This window comes from Charadrius vociferus, unplaced genomic scaffold, assembly GCF_000708025.1.
Source record: "Charadrius vociferus isolate BGI_N301 unplaced genomic scaffold, ASM70802v2 scaffold722, whole genome shotgun sequence".
NCBI classification, from domain to species: domain Eukaryota; kingdom Metazoa; phylum Chordata; class Aves; order Charadriiformes; family Charadriidae; genus Charadrius; species Charadrius vociferus.
In genome coordinates this window covers 930,405-954,323 of record NW_009647220.1, presented here as the reverse complement: position 1 = coordinate 954,323, position 23,919 = coordinate 930,405, and the positions used below count along the sequence as shown (strand labels likewise).

Sequence of the window (23,919 nt, the reverse complement as noted above, 5' to 3'; positions counted from 1 at the left end):
GTTTGGTCCACAAGTTAAAATGAGTTTTTGTGTATTACTCTCTGAAGTCCCATTTTCACATGTGATGTAGGCACTTGGAAGATCCTAAGCTCTAGGGGCATTTGGGAAGGGTACTTAAGAATACAATGCTGGGTTAAAATAGGGAGCACAGTTTGACTTCCTCTCCTTCCTCCTGCAACTTCCATCTTCCCGATTCAATCCATTACAGACCTAAAAGCCAATAATTCCTAAAAACTTGCTATCACCGCTAGTAGAATTTTTAAAATATTTTTACCTGAACAAGTACTTTACATTTTTAAGATTGTCAGTAATTTTACTTAATGGACAAAACACCAATCATTCATATAGATGATCATAACAGATGATCATAACAGTGCTGTTCTTATCAGCATGATTAATTCTAATTATTCTTTTAACAAAGGAAAGAAAAAAAAACCCCTAATGTCACCTTAATGAGGAGAGAATAAAGTGGAATATAAAGAATGTTTTAATTTTTTACTAACTCTTAATGTTCCAGATGAGCAAGATATCCTTTTGTATGCTTCCTTCTACCAAGACAAAAATCGGAACTATGCCCCTTAAAAATGAGCAAGCTTTTCTTAGTTATTGCAGGTTGAAGAAACCACTTGCGCTATGGTTCAGAAGAGTCTTGGCTAGCATCTTGATTTGGTTACCAGTGTAAGGTGTTTTACAAATGGTTTTGTTGAAGTCTTTTGAAATGTTTTGATTCATTTATACCTCTGTAAAGAAAAATACTTTCACAGAAACAAGAAGGTTCAGTGAAAGATGTACGCGGTTTATTTTTATTTGAAGTCTTGTAATTTGTTCAGCGCAGTATGAGTAGCTTTTACAGTGCTGTCAGTCTTCTTTAGTGCTTTAGTACTTTTTCCTTAGTACTTATTTTCAGCAATTTAAAAGCTCAGTCCTTAATACAGCTGTGTTTAATGAGAATACTTTTCCTTGGTGTTTCAGAGGTATGTTTCAAGAATGTGTAAAGGCTTAAGCAGTAAACTTCAGCAATCCTGTGACCTGCTCTGTTTTAGCCCTAGTGTGCTTTGGGCTAACGTACATAGCACTGTCCAGAAATGCTTCTCTTTAGGCTGGCGTAGTAGAGGCTGCTGCCCCAACTCCCACAGAGTTCCCGTTGACCTGCTGGTGCTGGTGTCCTGAGTTGCATGAAAGAAAAAAATCAGCGTGAGATGTCTGTATTCTTCACTGGATTAGTTTTCAGCTGGATCAGCTGCATGCACCAGCTTGCTGTTCAGTGGAGTGAGCTTCTGCACTAGTACTAGACCAAACCATGGGGATGGGGAGAGGTGGGACCATGGATTACAGTGCTATTACAAAGCTGTATGGAGATGGAGTTGTATTATTCTTCCTTTTTCTGCCACTTCATGACCTATTTCATGAACGTTTCAGGAAGCCTTTGGATCAGAAATTTTGCCACTTCAAAGAAAAAGCCAACAGTAGTTTTGTTTGAAATGTGTCAGAATTTAGTGGTGATTCTGGTGTGTTTAGTGGTTTATTTAAGCTTTGCTAGGTTAACAGTGTAATCTGAGCCTGAAAGTACACTCTGCAGTTTTCTGAAATTATTTGACTAAATAGTTGGAATCCTTTTCCTTTACAGCATCTGAATAATAGTCTTTTAAATTAGCTAAGTTTGAAGAGTTAGCAGCAAACTAAATTATTGCTAAATTAGAGTGCTTTATTCCAGTAGCTTTCTAAATGAAAGTTAGCTCATTAGGCACTGGCATTTTACTTGTATTAAACCTTGCAAATGAGGTTTTGTACAAAATTAGGTGGTTGACCTGAACAGCTGCTTTCCTGCAGGTGAGACTAGAACAATTGTGTGTAATTAAACTCTATTTTTAATTCTACAGAAAAATTATTTTCCTTTCATTTAACATTTATGTGTCTTAGTTTTGCGTATCATCATTGCTGCCTGTGATTCCTTTCTGGAACTCAGGTAAAAATGCTTTAGCAAAGCTAAGTAAAGTAAGTGACTAAATTCCATGTATTCAAGAACAGTGGCATTATTCGCATCAAGTCTAATAAAGATAAGTCTTGTGCACATTTTTTTTTTTGTTCTGTTGTCAGAACGAAAAAATATAGTCCTTGATTCTAGCCAAGACAACAAGTAGAAGATGTCTTAGCAAGAAGTTGCAACAGTGTAAGTAGGATGACAAACATTCTACTTCAATATAGGTTCTTGATTATTGTATCTCAGATATTGCACACATAACTTGATTCTTTCAGAGTGGAATATTGATACTAATCCTGTTTAATTAATATATGGTTCTGGATTAAGATCCCACTTAGACAAATCTTAATGTTTTGAAAATATCTGACGTTGTCAGTACTATGCCTATTAAGAGATTTTGGAATTGTACCTCTTAGGAATGTTTGAGTTTGTTCTAAATTAGGATTGTATTGTGTTTCTTTTTAAAGATTTCAGATTTCAATGAACAAGATGTATTGGGATGTCAGTAGTTAAGACTTTTTGGGGGGAAATCAGGGATTCTTCTGATGCATTTTTAAATGAAATTGTGATGCAGATCATCGTAAGAAAAGTAACTCCAGGAGAGGTACATGCTTGATTGGTATCTATTATGCATATGTTGGCTAATGTGAAATTACATAGCGTAGTGTATATAGTATACAAAAAATAGTACATAAGCATATTGTATACATAAAATAGTATGTATTATGTATGTGATAACTAGATGTTTTAATCTTCTGATTTGGCTAGCTCACACTAATTTAATGTTACGAAATATTTGTTGGAAATGAACTCACAAGACTTCTTAAGTAATAAAAGATCCAGTATTCTTTGGGGGGATTATTCTGTTACATGCGCTTTTGCAAAATACTGGTTTGGGTTTAGTTTCAGTAATTATTTTTCTTGTATTTTGTTGGTGATACTTACTGAGTGCATTCACACCTAGTAATTTTTAAGGGTGAAGAAGGCAATTAAGCAATTTGAAATTAACAAGTAATACTAATAGCTGACACCTGGCATCTGTTCAGAAGTTAACAAGAATATTATTCATAATATTCGTTTTTTGCATATAGTAGAGAAATCCACCGCTTGTCTGAGAACAGATCACAGTCACATCAAGGTGGACTTAGGCTGGAAAAACACTGTTCTACAATGATTGAGATACATTGCCTGAGCTGCAAAGTGCCTAGTTGAACAGTCATAGAATCATAGAATGGTTTGGGCAGTCTTCCTAAACTTGATTTAAACAGATGTTAGTAGTTCCTTACTTTATTTTAAACTCGATGTTTGATTTAAATAATCCTGTAGTTTTTATTCTGGTTCCAGCTTTATTTCAGATAGAGCACAAGATTAGGAAGAAATATAAACTGTGTAATTGTTTTTCATGTTGACATGTGTTTAAAGAACATTATACATTGTTTATTCTTTTAAAGAAATAAAAAACTCCAAAATGAAATAAAACTATAGCTTCTTCTTAATAAAAACTTGTTTTTATTTTCTATCATGGTGGTGAGTGAGTCATGTTAAATAGAAAATTAATGTTCAAAAAATCATAAGATGAAGTGTATTTCTAGGTAATTCAGAGACCTTCAATCAGGTCTTCACAAATAAAAAAAAAACCCAAACTATTCTAAAAAATTATTGAACTACTCTGATGAAAGAACCTTGGTAGATAATAAACCATTATACATTATGACATACCCTAATTTCAGCATTGAGATACCTTTCCTTGACTTTAGCCAAATATTTAAGAGCACCAGAGTGCTCTTTTTTATTCTGGTCACACTTTCAATAAATTTCCTAAGGCTTCAGTATTGTTAAGTCTAAGTCTTTGTTCACTGGAAAATACATGCGTGATTGGAACAAGCAAAAAGTAGATGAGCGTAGTCTGTTGCATAAATCATTAAACCTTAGCAACTCTATCTTGTGATACAATCACTTCTTCTTGAAGATATCTTGCAGTGTGTGATGAAGTAAACCTTTCTTTTTTTCAAAATGCATCTCATACAAATACTATTTTTTTTATATTCTTGTATTTTATTAAAAAGTACAATTTAGAGTGTTCTAAATTGTTCATGTCTAAAAAAGCAATCAATGAAATATTGAAGTGGTTTCATGACATCAGGGTTTATGCTCCTTGATTAAAGTTGACAGTACTGTTTTCTTTTGAAATGGTTGGTTTTGATGGTTGTGTAGTTTTCTCTGACTTGCAAGTGCATTTCTGCAGCTAAAGAATTAACCATGCCCCCAATCTGCTCGCTCTGGTAACTGCACAGCTGTTGTTATGCGACCCACTTGAAGTTGGTTTTGGAAAGTTTGCTAATTCCATCTTCCAGCTAGAGATGCCAAAGGTCTATGTGGAAAACATGGCCAATAGTAGAAAGTTTTAAAGAAAAAATAGCGTTTTGGCAGAACAGCTACAAGTTTTCCTATAGTTTAGTTTCTGCTATGTATTTCAAAGTTGCTCATCCCTCAGCAATCTGCAGAAAAAGAGAAATTTTGAGCCTCTCTTAAAGCGTGAGTGTTTTTCAAACTGTTTTTTTTTTTTTACAACTATTGCTATTCATTACTGCAAGCTTTTAAAATAAGGTGATTTGTGAGAAACTGGTGTAACAAAGCCTTGCATCCTTTAGATTTTAGTCTTGCATTCCTGATCCCACGTAACCCTGGTCCTCCCTCCTGCAGGTGCCTTCAGCTCCCTCTTGTGGCCCTGACCCTCTCCATATCCCAGTGTTGCACCACTGTCTGCTGGCCTGAAAAGACTCTCTTACTGGTGGCAAGCACTTGCACGACTGGCCAGCTGGCAAGCCAAAGGAACAGATCATTACTTTAATGATGTTCTAGCATTTCCTTGGTTAGTTGCAGGAAAGGAGCAAAGAAAAATAAATAATCAGGACTTTCTAACCAATAATTTTGATTTCAGACAGTTATATATCTTTCTTCTGTGCCAAATTTAACTGGAATTGAGTGCTAAATTCTGATCAGGGAAGGGGAAAACCAAGAGACGGACACCGTGATTGCACAAGTCTTGTTTGATTACAGTTCTGTGGCTTGTAGTTTAACTTGCTCTAGGCATCTAGGCCAGCCAGTTTTTGTGAATGTTGGTGTTGTCTGCATTCATATATTTCCTCTAGTTTTTAGTGGTAGTTCTTTTCTGATCAGGGGAGTCAGCAAAATGTAGTCTTCATATACGGCATGCTTTGTGCATGCTCGTACCCAGTTTTATTTTCCTGTGTTTGGCCAGAAGGTTCTAATGCTTGAACTAATAGGACTGTGACACTGCAAAGTACATTAGCAGAGAAAGGATTTCGGTAAATTGGAGGGAAAGGATCATCTTGTTAAATTCATTAAATAATCAGTGCAGTTATAAACCCTGTGGTCAGACTTTTCCTTTTGGAAACAGACAGTCCCAGTTTAAACACATGCTTTAATCAGCTTTTATTTTGGGCAGTGGTGAGGCAATTTTTCCTATTGAGTCTGACCCTGCAGTAAACTGAGAACTCCAAAGCCAGTAATACTATCATATGCCTCGAAGATTAAGGCATAGACTCTGAAAATGTTTTATTTGTTACTGTGTTTTAGACCTTATTTGTCAGATGAGTACAGATTAAGAGAGTTCAGTGTTTTCACTACATATAAAACTGTTTTCAAGAGATGAGTTTATTGTAGTTTGGAAAAGAAATGTTCCTTGCTTTATTTTTATGCTAGTCTAAGCAGCCATCTCTTTCCTCTTGTGATGCTTAGGGCCCCTCATTAAGTTTTGGTATGTGTTTTTACACAGATGCTTTTTATTTGGGTTTTTTGGTTGTTTTGTTTGTTTGTTCTGGTGTCCACTTGGTGAAACCTTCAGTACGGTACCATGTATTGAGGACCATCACAGCAAGAAACATCTTATGTTCGTCTTTTTGCCTACTTAACTGTCTTCTAGTGCTTCATATTCTGTAAAGCAACCTTTAAGTATTGCACTAGAATATGTTTATGATATAAAATACAGATATTTTTTTTTAAAAAAAAAGTTCTTCTCTCTGCTGAGCTTTCCTAAAGGTAAAAAGATTATGACCCTGACTGAAATTATTGGTTATTGCTAGAAACCTTAAGTCTGGCTAACTCAGGTTTGTTTCTTAATTATTTTTCTTTTCAGAATTGGTAAAGGATTTCAAGGTGTCATGAAAAGGTGGGGATTTAAGGGTCAGCCTGCAAGCCACGGCCAGACAAAAACTCACAGACGTCCTGGAGCAATATCTACCAATGTGAGGATTCTTATTTCCTGTTTAAACATCCTTCAGTATTTTTAGAACTGCTTACTAAAAATGAACAATTTCACAATAGCTAGTTGTTACCGTCTACTCTGTGGTGGCAGAGAATCCCAGCTGTTTCAACGGAAGTTCAGAAACCAGTATAATGAGCAATGCAGATAGCTGTTCTCTTATGCCTCTATTTATGAATGTTCTATATTGCTGGTAAATGAGCAAACATTTTAACTGAGCAAATTGTGGTATTTTGTACTATAGGGAGAAATAGTCTTAATGCTTCAGAGAGAGTTCGTAGAATCTTTTACCACAACATTTATAGATTGGGAAGGATGTACCTGTTATTTTACACTGCAGATAGTGTACTGTTCTTTGGAACCTTAGTTGCTTTTATCACCTTGCCTGGCTTGTGTAGCTAGTTAATGAACTCTTCAATACCCAAAATAGTTTGTTGGCTTCTAAGCGCTTTTAAGCAGAGTACAGAGTAATATTTTTAAGTTTCAAACTATAAATAATGTTAGTTTAAATGCTCTTGGAATAGATTCATTTAAAACTTTGTCCCTGTAAAGTTTGCATGATGTTTAGGCTGAACTAAGAGGGCTGTTTCCAAACTAGCTTTGTTATACTGAATTAGGACCAGCTGAATCACAGTACAGAACCTGAATTGTCTGAAATTTTCTTAGAGAAATTAAAAAAAAAATTTAAAAAATATTAATAATGCTTAAGAGAATAGGCAAAAAGGTACCAGGCAATGAAGTTAGAGTAATTGAGATTGTAAAAGCATACAGTACTGATTTATAGTCCTTCATTTCAGCTGGAGAATGAATTCTAAACCTCGCATTTTTCTCTGAAAACTGAAGAACATAAATATGTGAACATACAACACTTTGGTTTAGCATATGGTATTCATCATTCCAAAATAACCCCTCTTTACTTTTCTTTAAATTAGAATTTCCTAAGCAGTAACACTGGATGTAATTTCACAAAGTATATAGAATGGGCAATAGTATTCGAAATAGGTATGATGAAAGGGAAACAAAGCGAAAGGATGCAATAGGTGAAAAACAATGCCTTGATTTTTATTTTTCAGTGTAGTGTTGACCACCTCAGACATTTTTGTAATCCTGTGTTGTTCAGTACAGAATCTTGTCCCTTGAATTTTATTGCAGCTGATTTCCTGATTTTCACATGGTTTAAAAAAAAAACCCACAACATTGTTAATGAGTAATAGAGCAGTGCAGGAAACTGATACAAATCCCTTGATAATACTTCAGAACTGAAAATCATTGCATTTACTACTGCCTTGCCTTTTCTGCCGTTGTTCTCCAGGTTACACCCAGCCAACCAAAAATGGGATACAGAAACTAAGCAATAGCAGGGAATGTAATTAAAAATTCTGTTCTCAAAAATACATGCTTTAAAAAATCTGTTTTACATCAGTGTAAAATTAATGGATTAGGGAGAGGGGACAAGCTACAGTGTATCTTCATTTTGGCAGGACTGCTCTGGACCTCTGTGGTAGCATCCACAAGTAGTTTAGGCAAGTTTCCAGTTGCTACAGTGTGTGATGTAGGTAAGAGTCTTGTGTTGACAGGGTTTTTAGGAAAAAAAACCCAACATTTTCTTGATTTTCACAAAGTGATAGTATGGGATGAGGGCAGATTTTGCTCTGAATCTATCCACATGAAGTATTAAGCAAAGCTAGAATCCCTTTTTTGATATAACGGTATTTATAGCAATTCTATGATTGAGGTCAAGGATTTCCGGTAACATGTAGAGTAATACCTAACATCCAGGCATTTAAAATGCTAATCAACATTAGATATTTTCGGTATTTTCAACATTGGAAATACCAGCATATTTTCTTTGGTGCTTCTCTTGAGTTTGTAAGTGTACCTCTTGCAGTTACATGATTTTTTTGGCCCTGTTTTTATCTAGAAAGCTGCCAAAGTTTATCGTGGCAAGAAAATGCCTGGTAAAATGGGTAACATCTATAGGACATCTTTTGGATTAAAGGTGAGTTCTGAGTATACTAGAATGTGTATGAGGTGGTTGAATGACTAGGAATGGACTAGGTCATGTAGCCTTGTGTTCGTGTACTGTCTGTCATTTCTGTCAGAATCAAGACAGGAGCATCTTGAAGTAAGCAAGCTGGAAAGACACGAGCAGCAAATGTATGCTTCTGTCTTGTTGTGGTTTACAAATAAGTTATCTGAACTCCCTGTACTTATGTATACCCTGGGAACTGGGATTTTAGGAGATACTTCCACATCTCATGTGTTTTTCACCGTGCCCCTGGACTTCTGTCTTTGAAGCAGGAAAACAATCAGGTCTTCAGGTAGCGTTTTCATGCCTATTTCACTTGTTCAAACCCAACCCAAGTCTGAGTTGTCTGAAGTCCTAACATAGTCCTTTACTTTGATGTGCAAAGAGGGGATTATAGTTTCTGTCTAGATCCTGGTGTATACATAGCTGCAACAGTTCCTGGGCTATTCTCCGTCTCTGAAGGCAACGCTGCAGTTTGCACAAAAAGCATATTAACATCTAGTTTGCAAAAAAAGCTTCTCTCTGCTAACTAAAACTAATGTAACAGAAAATGTGCATGTTCTGTTGAGCACCTCATAGAATTAAAAAATTAACAAGTGGTCGCAGTAACATTTCCATGAGCATATTTGTTTTAATTTGTCAGGTGTGATGTTTTTCAACAGCTGTTACTGTTAGAGGTAAAAGACTTGGGAGCTTGGGTTGGTGTGATGCTGAACAAAGAACTGCCTTACCAAATATAGCCTGGTCACAAGCCCTTTACAACTGTTTAATAGACTGCTATATTAGAAAGCTGTGCACTCAGAGGAGCATGTGACTGAATTTTGTGGCAAGTGAAGAACATTCTTCTTCCCTGGAATACCACTCCACCTAACCAGGTTGTGCTTTGCTCGACTACTGTTTGTAAAACTGGAAATAGTCTCTAAAACAAGCTCAATGTCTGCACTTTTTCTGTCTTCTAGGTGTGGAGGATCAACACAAAACATGACGTTATTTATGTAAATGGGTCTGTTCCAGGTCACACAAATTGTCTAGTGAAGGTATGTTTGTTAGTTGCAACTTACTGGTATTAGTGACTCCTAAGCTCTCTCCAGCTCTCTTCTTACAAAAGGAAAAACATTGGTGGAACACAATCTTCATTTCTTCAGAGTCCCTTCTTGTACTGTTGAACAATTACAGGACAGTAGGATCAGTTCTGTAAAAGAGGGTGTTTAATAGGGGCAGTGTGTCACCACTTACTCTAAACGGCTCATTCTTAGCTTTGCACTGGCATTGTGCACACCCATGTAGCATATGATAAACCATCACAGTCGCTGTAACTCTGTGGTAAGTGTCTCGGGGCTAGGTCCAGCCCCTTTTAACCCTAACCTAAGTCAATAGCATGGTGGTGAGATTTCCAGAATATTATTTAAGGGCTGTGTTCGTGAACAGAAATACAGAGCAAGTACTGCTTTAAAGGTTATGCAAAGCATTCCCATACACACTCGCAGTTACCTTTTCAAGGTGCAGTTGAGGTACAGGAGGAGACAGCTGGAGCTTATAATGATGTGAATGAGTTCCCTTTGCAATCAATATCAATGTGTGGGTGTTATTTTCTGTGGCGTTCTACAGAATTAATTTCAATTTTTATGGAAATTGTTTTGGTTTTTCAGAGACAATCCTGAAACAATGAAGAGTCTAATATGTGTTCTAACAATGTAAATAATCCACATCAAAGCAAGAAAAGTACTTTTAAGGTTTATTTTCAAAATAGCTTTTTCTTTCTGTTTAGGTACATTCTACACGTGTTAATTCCTTTCTGACTTAATAGATTACAGGGTATCAAGCATCTTTATGATGAGTGATTATAAAGATTTTGTTGTACGTATACCTATATATCTGAGATATATTTTAAAATCCTCATAAGCATTGTAGGGATTTAAATGATCCAGTTCTTGAAAAATACCATTCAGAAATTTCAGGTGCTTTTAAATAGTTTATTTTGTTAATTGTCATATTTCACCATGGGCATCCAGTTTCTGTTATGTATTTCCTAGTTGTGGAACAGAACTCGACAGTTACTGGGCATTAAGTAAAGCAATGCTAGTTTTCAAATAGGTGTTTTACACACAGAAAAATGAAGTTTGGTTTTGTGTTTCTCTCATTGGAAATAAGGCTTTTTTTAATGAGTGAGGTATCTCTAAACTGCTTTGGTTATAATATCCAGCCCAAGACTTCGAGAATACATTACACGTTTCTCTCCCAGGATAGTGAAAAATCAGTTAACAGATGTCCAGGAGAAGTAGTTTTCAGGATAATTTCTGCAAAATTACTGGGCATGACATCAGTGGCATAGAATTAAAACTGTAGTTTGACTGGTGTTTTATCCATATATCAGACAGAATGACCTTTTCTTCAGCTGTGTTCTAAGTATTTTTTCTAATCCTGAGCCATGAACCTGATTGCTATATCTTAGTCTAAGGTTTAATTAAGTGTGAATTTGTTGTAGGATGTTATTTTTAAATTATAACGTAGGTATCAAGCCACATAATTTAGCTGAAAAAATGAGTAACGTTTGATACCCAAATTTTATTCTTTGATCTTAATAATACTCTTAAGTAAGAGCTAATTATTGCAAAAGGTTGTGCATCTTGTTTTCCTAGTCATGCTGTTAAAATCCACACTTAAATGGTTCAGTGGCAACTGCATGTACATATCTCAGATGTCGTTTCTGCAATGATGCAACGTTTCATGAAGCCACTGAGACTCTGAATACAGTACTTACTTCTGCCAGCTCATAACTTTTATTTTGACTAGACTCGGTAAACTCTTTTTTTTCTATTTCTGTTAAGTGAGATAAGAAAACAAATGTTTATTAAACACTTGTAATATAAACTGTTTTTAAAAGCAAAGCTATGTGTATTAATACCACACATTCTTATGTACACTCTGAAGATCTCATTTAAACAAATCTGTGTTCCCTTGCTAATCAGACACTGCACACTTCCACTTGGAGAAGAACCTACTGGAAGTGTTATTTGCTTTCTGTCATGATTGGGTCACTTCCACCTTCCACCTTTTTCTTCCACCTTCTCTTTTTCTTTACTCAGACATTACTCTTGCTTAGGCAGGAAAGCATCCCCCTTACCACCTGGGATTTACTGGTTTTGTTCTGAAAGCAGACCTGCTGTTAGCTTAAAAAGCTAAAAAAAAACCCTAAACTTCAGGAGGGCTAAATTTGATCGTTTCAAAGAATTGCTTGGAGAAATCCCATGGGAAAGGGCTCTAGAGGGTAAGGGGGCTCTAGAGAGCTGGCTGCTATTTAAGCGTCACCTCCTCCAAGCTCAGGATCAGTGCATCCCAAAGAGAAAGAAATCAGGCAAGGGGAGAAGGAGACCTGCTTGGCTGAGCAGGGACCTTCTGAAAAGGCTCAGGTGGAAGAAGGGAGTTTACAATAGGTGGAAGAAGGGGCTGACTGCTTGGGAGGAATACAAGAATGCTGTCAGGGTATGCAGGGAGGAAACAAGGAAAGCCAAGGCAGCCTTGGAATTGAACCTGGCGAGGGATGTCAAGGCCAACAGGAAGGGTTTCTTTAAGTATATAGGAGACAAAAGGAAAACTAGGGAAAATGTGGGCCCGTTGTTGAATGAGACAGGTGCTGTGGTGACGGATGATGCAGAGAAGGCGGAGTTGCTAAATGCCTTCTTTGCTTCTGTCTTCACTGTTCGGGCCAGTCCTTGTGAGACCCCGACTTTGCAGGTAACAGAGAAAGTCTGGGGGAAACAAGACTATCCCTTGGTTGACAAGGAGCACGTTAAAGATCAGTTAGATAAATTGGATATACATAAATCCATGGGGCCTGATGGGATGCACCCTCGGGTGCTGAGGGAGCTGGGGGAAGTCATTGCTGGGCCTCTCTCCATTATCTTTGAAAGGTCCTGGAGGACAGGTGAGGTGCCTGAGGACTGGAGGATAGCCAATGTCACTCCAGTCTTCAAAAAGGGCAGGAAGGATGACCCGGGAAACTACAGGCCGGTCAGCCTCACCTCCATCCCTGGGAAGATGATGGAGCAGCTTGTTCTGGGAGTCATCTCAAAGCACCTGGATGAAAAGAAGATTATCAGAAGTAGTCAACATGGATTCACCAAGGGGAAGTCATGTCTGACTAATCTGATAGCCTTCTATGACAAAGTAACTAGATGGGTGGATGAGGGGAGGGCAGTGGATGTTGTCTACCTTGACTTTGGCAAGGCTTTCGACACTGTCTCCCACATCATCCTCACAGGAAAGCTTAGGAAGTGTGGCTTAGATGAATGGACGGTGAGGTGGATTGAGAACTGGCTCACAGATAGAGCTCAGAGGGTTGTGGTTAGTGGCGCAGAGTCTAGTTGGAGGTTAGTAACAAGTGGTGTCCCTCAGGGGTCAGTACTGGGCCCAGTTTTGTTCAACATATTCATCAATGATCTGGATGAAGGGATAGAGTGTACCATCAGCAAGTTTGCTGATGACACAAAACTGGGAGGAGTGGCTGACACGCCAGAAGGCTGTGCTGCCTTACAGCGTGACCTCGCCAGGCTGGAGAGTTGGGGAGAAAGAAACCTTATGAAGTTCAATAAGGGTAAGTGTAGGGTACTGCACCTGGGGAGGAATAACCCCATGCACCAGTACAGGTTGGGGGCTGACCTCCTGGAGAGCAGCTCTGTGGAGAGGGACCTGGGAGTCCTGGTGGACAACAGGATGACCATGAGCCAGCAATGTGCCCTGGCGGCCAAGAAGGCGAATGGCATCCTGGGGTGCATCAAGAAGAGTGTGGCCAGCAGGTCGAGGGGGGTCATACTCCCCCTCTCATCTGCCCTGGGTACTGTGTCCAGTTCTGGGCTCCCCAGTTCAAGAAAGACAGGGAACTGCTTGAGAGGGTCCAGCAAAGGGCAACAAAGATGATTAGGGGACTGGAGCACCTTTCTTATGAGGAAAGGCTGAGGGACTTGGGTCTCTTTAGTCTAGAGAAAAGAAGATTGAGGGGGGATCTTATTAATACATACAAATACTTAATGGGAGGATGCCAGGGGGATGGGAGCAGTCTTTCTTCAGTGGTGCCCAGTGATAGGACGAGGGGTAATGGGCATAAACTTGAACATAGGAAGTTCCATCTTAACATGAGAAGGAACTTCTTTACTTTGAGGGTAGTGGAGCACTGGAACAGGCTGCCCAGAGAGGTGGTGGAGTCTCCCACTCTGGAGACATTCAAAACTTGCCTGGACGCTGTCCTGTGTAACGTGCTGTAGGTGACCCTGCTCTGGCAGGAGGGTTGGACTAGATGATCTCCAGAGGTCCCTTCCAACCCTAACAATTCTGTGAATTCTGTGAATCCTTGAGGCAGCAGTACTGCCGTAGTCAGCAACCTTGTTAACAAGAGGCTGCTGGGCCAAGCTGTCTGAGCATACGCAGTAAAACAACAGTGTTGATGTCTGTGATGTGAAGAGGATAATGGACTTTGATTGCCATTGCGGTCTATTGCATACCAGTTAAGTGCTGCCATGTCCAGGGCCAATTTCTGTTCAGTTCAGTCACCATGGATGATGATTGGAACTTTAGCCTATGACCAAAAGTTAAAATGGCTCCATTATGTGGGGTTTTTTTCAGGTGAACTTTATCTATTATTATTAACTAAGTGGCAGAATGGACATTTTTGACTGCTTTACTAAGTCTTGTACATGAGGTCTACAAGATGTAGAATCTGTATTAATTGTATTTGGAAGTTACCTTGTATGAAAATGTTCCAAGTCATAGTTACCTGCAATTTAGAAGTCCCAAGTATCTTCAAGTATGCGTTTTGGTGTGCACATTTCAGACTTGCAGCCAATTCTGTTATTAGAAATGAGGGTTGAGGATCCATGGGAAGAATGAGGGATTTCATCCCTTAGAGCTCTTTGAGTAACATAGTACAATATTTGAAAGATCTTGATGAAAGTACTTCACAATCAGACTTTCATGGCTTTTTAGTAATAAATAATCCTGTTTATTACTACTATTACTATTAGGAAATAGATTTGAAAAAATTGTTTCCACTCGCGTATTTGGTGTGTGGAGTGAGTGTGTAGTCAGCAGCAGTTCATTCCAGTTCTTCGAGCTGGTGAATCCATTCTGTTATTTTTCTTCCATAAGCCACAGGAATTACATGTATTAATTAAAAACATGTTGTTGTGTATCTGTTTGGATCTGTAGCTGGGGAGAGAAATTATGGAATATTAGTGTTCATAATTACTGTTCATTCCACTAAAGGCCTGCCTATAATGAGGTGGGACTAATGTCTAGGGCATATGGATCTCTCTGTCTTTGAGCTCAAAAAGTGGAATATCATGTAATACTTTTCTCTTGTGTGTATCTCTAAGAGGAAGGCATTGGTGTTCAGTACCCACTTGGTGTTGCTTGGTAACCATTAAAACCACAGTGCACCTTGAAGCATTTATTTATTTTGTATGTTATGTATTTTTGGAAACCTGGTGCATCAGCGTTGTATCCAGACTGAGATGAAGCACTTAAATTTTTCAAGTTTCATTTTCAGCAGAAAAAGTGCACATTAGTAGGATTGATGGATTCCCGGTTTAATTAGGAATCAGTTTTTATTTTATATTGCACACTGAAGCATGCAGGTAAATAACTGACATAAGTAATGCTTCCAGCCAACTGGAAAACTAATCAAAAAAGCTTACTTTAGCATAGATATCTTTCTCAATGACAAGGTCTCATAAAATTAAGAAACGTCAGCGCTATGCTGGAATATATGGAGTTTTTCTATTACAAGAGCAACATTGCAGAGTAAGCATCTGTAAATTATTGTGTTGCGCCTATTGCGATAGCCCACGTCAGATAATACCTGTTTCCCTTGGTGTATCTTCTTAGATTACAAGGCCTAGAGTTACCATCCATTGTGTTGATCCTCTAGAAAATAAGCTGATAGTTTTTTCTTTTGGGAGCTTATGACTCTCAATTTCTCTCCCAAGTGAGGTTAACTCTTCTGTCATTGAAGAGAGAAGCACAAGACTAGTTCCCTTTTTAAACAGCTGCTTTGTAATGGAGGGGATACTGTAATATGGTATATTATAAGACCAGATGTTATAGTTTATATTTGATAACGTTTTATACCTGTCCTAATTTTAAGGCACCTGATTTTCTTGGGACATAAAATGTTGATCCCTTTGAATATATCACTTGTAGTGAAAGCAGAAATTCTGGCAAATCTATGTAACTCATAGAAAAGTCTGTAGTAGTTTCCATCCTACTTGTTTTATATAACACTTGCCAGCTTTACTGTCTGTGATTCTCACTGCTGATGCCAGAGTTTGGGTGCGCTGAGCTCAAATTAGGGACATGCAGAAATAGTGGCATGCCTTGATATCTTTTGTGTTTCCTGTCTGGTACCTTGCGCCCTATGATAGAGTTATGTGGAGGTCACTTTTTTAGTTTTTTTTGTTGGGTTTTTTGAAGATGAAATAAGGCTGGTAAGAAATGGTTCTTGAATTCAATTTTCTGCCTAGCTTCAAAAATAGCTTGGAAGCTGAAGTAGGGAATGTATAATACCTGAGGAGATAACTTCTAACATTGTGTACATTTAAACACATTTTCCTGTTTAGCAAACAACTTGCATTCTTTCCTGTGGTTGCTAACACAGCCTGAAGCCCTGTTAAACTGCACATGTGACTTGTGATTTAAGCATCAAGTTTTGATGCCTGTTTAAGACCATATTAAGTATTTCATGCTGATAGGTTTCTGAATTTTTATTTGTTTGTTATGCTGTCAATATATGGGATACGCATATGTGTGGTTTATTAAGTGTCTGCAAAACCCCGTATGACTGTTTTAAAGATTAGGTGACAAAATCCTGACCAGCTCCAATATCAGCTTTATCTAGTATTTTTATCAATACAAAACATCACAGAGAATGTACTGAAGTATATATACACACTATCTATCTATAATATAGTGTACTATAATATATAGCAATATTAATAGAGTAGTTAAGCAAGCCGAGTGTTTATATTACATTGAATTATACAGTGAATGCTTTTATGGATTGTAATAACCAGCTGGGCTCTCAGCCTGATTTCTTCTCTGGGTGAGAGCTAAATTTACAGGATTTTAGTAACACATAGCATTAAAACTTATTCTGATGTCATGGCGTTCCTTTTTTTTTTTTTTAATAGTATATTGAATGGGATTAGTGCTGTCCATTGTGATCACATTGGATATTAGCAGGAAACCTGTAGAAAAATACTTGTTTAAAGTTTGATGATGTCATGTCCAAGATTTTGACTTGTAGACATTTTTTTCTTAGGGCCTAAAAGTAGTTATGAGAGAAGTTTGCACGTTAATTATTTGTACAGTCTTACTGTAAAACCTTACCAAATCAATTGCTTATAATGCAGTTTCAGCATAGAATGTAAAAAATATTTTATGAACTTCAAATAATTGGGAAGGAAGAAAGTGAAATGTTATTTGGTACAGTTATATTCTTTGCTGTGAGGCATTGTTTTCATAGAATATCTCAAGTTGGAAGGGACCCCTAAAGATCAAGTTTTGGATCTCTAGTATAGGGAGAAAAGGAGGGGAAGGGGGAAGAAAACCTCATGGGTTGAGATAACGACAGTTTAATAGAACAGTAATGGAAAAGGAAAATAATAATAATAATGGTAAAAGAATATACAAGACACAAGTCACTCTCACTGCTTGGTGAATTGGTTGCCCAGCTTGACCTGAGCAGTGATCATGGATCCCTGCCCCCTGGCCAACCCCGTTTATATACCAAACATGATGTTGATGGTATAGAATATTTCACTGGCTATTCCATTGTTCTGTCTATGCTCCTTCTCAGCTTCTGTGGGAAGCTGGAAAAAAGTCCTTGAATAGTATAAAATCACCTAGCAATAACTAAACCAATATGTATTATTGACATTCCTTTCATACCAAATCTGAAACCCAGCAATCACTAGAAATAAAATTAACTGTATCCCAGCTGAGACCAGAACAATTGTTCCATGTTTTAAGTTGCTAATAGGTGCTTTCAGATGTAAATTAAAATTGAGTTCTTCCTTTTGATAGGAATAATAATGTCTGTCTAACAACTTTTGAAATTTAGAAGGGAGAAAGAGGCATGTTCATTCAGTTTGGTAGAGATGCTCTAAGATGGTGCTTCAGAAGTAGAACTTAAATTGCATTTGAAAGCAGTGAATGTAGAAAAAGATGGAAAGAGAACTGTAGTTTTCATGAGTCAGAAGAAATACTGTGTCAATTATACCAATCAAAAGAAAGAGCATAACAGAAGAAAATAATGTTAACATCAGATGTGGCTCATGCTTCTAGGATCTGTCAAGCTTCTGAGGAATCTGGAAGGGGCAAAATGAAATACTATTGTACTGCTCTGAAAGCAGCAATGGTCTGTTGAAAATGTTTCATAAGAATCTACTTTAAGAATTCTCCTTATCGCACAAGAGGCACTATCTGCAAAATGCCACTTGACTTTAATATGTAAAATGCAATGTTAAGGCTGAACAGAAATCTTACATTTATTTAGATAAACTAATACAGAACAAAGATGAGGCAGTTGAGTTTGACTTCAGTTAAGAGTAGATGTCTTAATCCTGAGTCCTATGATAAGAAGATGATTAGGGGATTAGAACATCTCTCATATGAGGAAAGGCTGAGGCACTTGGGTCTCTTTAGTCTAGAGAAAAGAAGATTGAGGGGGGATCTTATCAATGCTTACAAATACTTAAAGGGAGGGTGCCAGGGGGATGGGAGCAGTCTTTCTTTAGTGGTGCCCAGTGATAGGACGAGGGGTAACAGGCACAAACTTGAACATAGAAAGTTCCATCTTAACATGACGAGGAACTTCTTTACTTTGAGGGTGGCAGAGCACTGGCACAGGCTGCCCAGAGAGATTGTGGAGTCTCCCGCTCTGGAGACATTCAAAACCAGCTGGACGCCATCCTGTGCAACATGTTGTAGGTGACCCTACTCTGGCGGGGGGGGTGGACGATGATCTCCAGAGGTCCCTTCCAACCCTGACCATTCTGTGAAGTTGTTTTAAGAAAAGAAAAAAAATATTTAAATTCCTTTCACTTTGCAGGTGTCCAAAACTGCCTGTAATAACACAGTCTGTATGTAAAAGCACATGTTATTTCATTATGAGAATAATCCAAAATGACAAAAAAGTACACATGGAAAACATTTTAATAAGATATATATGAAATGAATCAGTAACCAGAAATAAAACTCTTTATTCTCATCTCCCTAATGTTATTGTAACTCATGTAGAGACCATGGGGGTTTTTGCTGTTTACAAAGAAGGCTTATGATGTGTAATAGGATTAGGGAATAAAAGAGAAAGGGGCAAGGAAAATAATAGGTAACTGGTGAAGTTATTAAAATGTGTTTTCATATAGAAAAAGAAACAGCACTGTATTGAGAGGGAAGGATGACTTCTCAGCCTCAGCAGTTCAGATGGCACTGCTGAGCCTATCTGGCTGAACTCGGTGCTGCTGGAACTGTTGCGGCAAAGGGCTTTGGACTTGAACCTCAGCCTGGTTTATTTCATGTAGATACGTCATGAAAATTGCTGTCTGCCCAGGCTACAGGTACTTTAGTATTTATGCATGGCAGTTTACAAGTGAATAGAGAACACTTTTATAGGGAGGTGTCTGGTAGAAGAGGAATGATCTGCTGAAAAGCTAAGTAGCCATCCTAACCAATAGGTGTTGAGCCCTTCACCCTCTCATTCTTAGCAAAAGGTTTTCTTTTGTTTATCAAGCCTGCGGTTAGAAAACTGTTGGAACTTCCTCAGGGCAAAAACAAAACAAAACCGTTTTTCAGCAGCTGAAGTTTAAGTCAAATTTATTGTGTGCTTCATCTGCAGGAATCCTGATGGACTTTGGGAAAGGCTCAAGTAATAGTAGATATGAATCTGGTAAATATAGTGCTGTCAGAACAGAACTGTCAGTGGGCATAAAATTGTTTTATTTAATTTCTGGTATAAATCACAGTTGTCTTGTGTAAGTTTTTTGTTCAACCAAGTAAGAACGAGCTTCCTGTTCTTTAAAAGCCCACCAAAAAAATAAGAGGAAGAGCTTATCTTCTCTGTATTAAAATTTTGTTTGGACTTTTTTTTTTGACCCACTTGAGTATAGTAGCTGAAAGGGATCATTACAGCTCTGGAGGAAGATCATAGGTAACAATATAGAAATGAATAATTTCATTTTAAATAAAATTTCATTGCTTGAGAATTTGTAGCTCTTTTTTTTTCTTCAGAGATAGCAGCTTTCTATCTTCTACCACAGATAAACTGCTTTTTGCTGATAATTCTAGCTACTAATTTTCTTCAAAGATAGGAGTTTCAGGGGCTAGATCTTAAATCTTTTCATATGTAGAGAGGTCAGTAAAGGAAAGTTACTTCTCTGTAGTACTACAGATCTTGGAAATGAACTTTCTTAAAGGCTCGCGTTTTACAAACTTGGGTGCTGATTCCTGGGTGATGAATTTTAGATGCTTAACTCTGCAGTCACTGAATAGCTCTGCAGTAGCTGGAGGGACTGAGTACCGCACATGCACATATCTTTGCAAAATTAGTTGCCGTAATTAGTTTATATCATAAATACAGAAGCATGTCTTAGTTGTTGAAGAGGTGATTACACTGCATAATGTAACTTGATATGTCATGTAGGAAAGTACTGTGGGATATAAACAGTTTCAAGAAGCTATACTTACATTTATTTTAATAACATTTTAAAATACTGAGCAATGAATTCATGAGAGTAGGTTTTGATTCGGTATGATACAAGTGATAAATTCTCTTTGGGTTTTTTGTTTTGTTGCGTTTTTTCAAAAGTTCCTTAATGATGGATATAAAGGGTTAAATTCAATAGCCAGGACTGATATTAAAATAAATGGTTATTATACATGGAATTCTTCAGATAAACAAGTGTAATGTGAATGTGCATGGATTTTTTTTCCTATGCATGCAAGGTGGTATCTTTAATTTCTAGTGTATCACTGTCTGAAAGCCTTCTGGAAGATTAACACCACCCTTCCCTCTCCTGCTTTTTAGGTCAGAGATAGCAAATTGCCTACTTACAAGGACTGCAACAAAAACCCTCCGTTCCCTACATTTTTTGCTGATGGAGATGAAAAACTGCCAGAAGACTTGTATGATGAGGAGATTTTCCAGTTCACGGATCCATCTGTCACATATGCGTAATGTTCTTCACATCCTTGAAAAAACACAATTTTGTTACTTTTACGAACTTTGCAATGCTGTATAAGAGTAAACCTATGCATTGCAGTCTGGCCAACTGACTTGAAAACTTCAGATATTGCCATTTTGGTCAGGTAATAAGATTTACCACTGTCAATTTCAAACCTGTATTTAAAGCAGCAGGTGTGTCTGAGGGGCAGGTTGTGAAGCATATCAGTTTGTGTACAGTGATCTTTTACTCTGTCACAGGCTGTGAAAAGTTATGCATTGCTGAAAAACTGTTGTTTTGAAGATGGTTCCATTTAATTTTTTGAATGCTACCAAACTTTCTGTTTCTCTTTTGTGGAAAGTAGTCTGGCCAACTCTGATAATCCAAAAAAACTTTCAAATCTGCTTTGGCATCTGGGGAGAGGGATAAACATGATGTGAGTCCAACTTTGTGAAGAATTATCCAAAATAAAACAGGAAAAGGCATTGCTCTGTAGCAGCATGAGCTTGTTTTGTTTCCTTCTTTTCACCAGAGCTCTTTCTCTCCTTTTCCTTTAATGTTGTGTTGAGTTTAACGTAGCAGATACCCAACAAATTTTCTAGTGGTTGGTGATGCCAACCACTGTCTGTCTTTTCAGAGAGTTCTGGCAGTGTGTGTGGTGAGGGGGTGTTCGGATGGGAAATGTTCAGTAATAAAGCAGCGCTAAGACTGCAGTGGCCACCTGTTTGTCGCCTTCACTGACTGCTTGTTCTGAACTTCACAGAGGATCCCTTGCATGATCTCTGGAGAAATACTTCCACATCTACAGTTGTCTCTGTATTGGATTCTTATTCTGTTACAGGAGAGCTATTACAAGGAAAACAGGCCAAATGTGAAGGATTTGTCTTCATGATAATGCTTATTTTTCTTCTATCCCACCTTTAAATAATAGCTGGAATCAATACATTCCTTTTATTTTTCATCTTATGTGATTTACTATTTATAAGTCTGATCTTTTGAATGCTGTAAATCCTCTCATGTACAGAAGCAAGTACCTGCATAACTGTCAATGCCATCTGAGCACTTACAAGCCCTGCAGTAGTTCAAGAATTTGCATATGCTAAGCTACTGTCCATACTGCAGAAGTGCTGTCTACTCATCTTTGCAGCTTCATCACGAGATGCAAACTATCTAAAGTAAATATGAGATTTCTAAAGACCTTACTAATGCTAGCCAGTCTAAAAGGTGATGTCTTGGTTATTATGGTGTCCCTCAGTCATTGAAGACATTTTGATTATTTTTTTTTTGTAATACCTTGCAGAAACCACTTGCCATCTTAAAGAGGCTGTATATAGCTACTGGCTTGTAGTAGACCAGGAGGGATTATAACAGGTTGTGGTATGGAAATGTGAACTGGTAAATATCTACTTTGTAGGGTATTTTAGCTGGATTCAATCAAATTAAAAATGTGATTCAAATGAGTGCATCAGAATGCTGAATAACAGTACCACCTTGTGTTTTGTCCATGAGTGTAATGAGTGCAACCTGTCACCCGTTTCAGATAGTTGCCATTTCCTGAAGAGGTGTTTGGTGTTCAATCTCCTGATTAAAAAATAGATTTTAAAAGTTACAGCATTTCAAGTTTACTCACTGTCAAACACATGTAAATCGGGGTGTGTTCAAATGAGTAGCCTGCTGTCCTGCTCTGGTCTATGGGATAATTCTGGTGCACTATGCTTTCCTTGAAGAGCTTTGCTGTTGTTGGGTTTTGGTCATTTGGTTTTTTTTCTTAATTGGTAATGATCCTGGACTATTGCTGAGATGACCATACCTTTCTCCTACTTTGTTTCTCAGCCAGAAACTCCAGGACTGTGGGATCCTCTCCTGTAAGTTGTTATAATTTGGGTTTGTTTTCAGTGTATGCCTTGAAAAGAAGAAAGAATCCAGTGCAAGCTCAAAGGGAGCCAGAGGTTAAAAAAAAGTAAATTAAAATTAACTCTGTGTGAGATGAGATTTTAGCTTGAGGGGAAAATTGACAACCTACTTCAATTCCTGTTTCTTTGGTAAGAACTTCTTCCTTTTTGGCATAAACAGTGAAATTCCAGTGATCTGATCATGTTACTTTTTAGCTTCATTGTTCAAGGAATGACTGTATTCATTCAGGGAATTCTGTAGTTAACATTGCCTTCCATTTGTTTAGCTTTAAAATGTCTGTTGAAGCCTATATACTATCAGACTAGTCTCTGCAGTTGTGCTTTTGAAATGCATGCTGGATGTGAGCTGTATGATTTGTCCAGATGCTGCTTATTCAGGTAGGTATTGGTCTCATTTTTTCTTGAGAGGTACAAGTGAAACCTTTTCCAGCTTTTTCGATGAAGAGTTCTTGGACACTAAAGACAAGAGCTTTCATAGCTTAAGTAAAGACTAACATTCTAAAGGTAAGTATTTTCTGTAGAGCAGATGCAGGTTGAAAAGGGAAAGTTCTGTTGATGTGAGCTCAAAGTAGTGCAACCTAGATTGGAACATAAACACTTATTAGACCTGTTCTTCCATCAAGCACTGCAAGGCTTACAGTGTTTTGTATTTACATCTCTGTCTTCTGCTCTTCTGACTAATGAAGGGACTTTGTGCAGGAGAAAGGCGTGGTGAATTTATTTCAAGGAGCAAAATTGTTCAGAAGGGTAATGACACCAAATGCTTTAAGCCCACCTACAAGTTTGTTCTTAGAAAAGGCTGAGGGTGCTTAGTGAAGTATTTTTAGACTATCGAAGGTTCTGGAGCTGAGTATTTATTCTTTACTCCCTCAGTATGGCTGAAGGTTGTTGTGCCTTTTGAGCAGATGTGCTTTTAAGAATCAAAGAAAAGCAGTCAAAAATTAGGCAAATATCAAGTCCTCTTGTCTCAGATAGGCCAACAGTTTCTTGTGCTAAAGGATGTGTTCATTTTTCTGAAAAAGCAAACCAAGAGCTCTGTTGCACGTAGATACCTGTGTGTTTTGTTGCTATTCCTGAGTACTGAAAGTCTAGAACTGTCAGGGAACATATGCCCAGGCAGCAACTACAGCAAGAAAAAGAAGCTCTTATTCCGTATTAGCTGTAGATTATTAAAGAGAAGGAGCTGAACATGTTGCCAGGAGGACGACATCTTAACCAATGTTGCTGTCCAGGGAAGTAATTGTGGCGAGCTCTGCTACCACCACCAGAACTTGTGAAGCAGTTGAGATCTGCCGTGAGTTGTGTATCTGTTTTCAGCACTGAGAGAACAAAGTATTGATCTCCTCTGGAAATATAATGCCCTCTCTCCTCAGCTCCGGCTGTGTCCTTGGGCTGGTAAAGGGCCTGTGCATTCCCTAGCACATACTGGTTTGCTTTGTGATGCTTAAAAATTATAAGAGGATCCAGCAAAAAGCACAAGTGCTTTTAAAACCACGAGT

General features: G+C 37.8%; 1 protein-coding gene across 1 annotated transcript in view; it reads left to right on the top strand.

Annotated features, from left to right (window-relative positions):
• The window catches only part of MRPL3 (mitochondrial ribosomal protein L3), a 33,468-nt gene extending 12,556 nt beyond the window's left edge, over positions 1-20,912 (top strand). The window contains exons 7-10 of the mRNA XM_009879609.1: positions 6,141-6,249; positions 8,188-8,265; positions 9,255-9,332; positions 20,372-20,912. Of these exons, the coding sequence (XP_009877911.1) occupies positions 6,141-6,249; positions 8,188-8,265; positions 9,255-9,332; positions 20,372-20,521 (415 nt within the window). The 3' untranslated portion in view covers positions 20,522-20,912. The remainder of the gene's footprint in view (positions 1-6,140; positions 6,250-8,187; positions 8,266-9,254; positions 9,333-20,371) is intronic.
• The last annotated feature ends 3,007 nt before the right edge of the window (positions 20,913-23,919 follow it).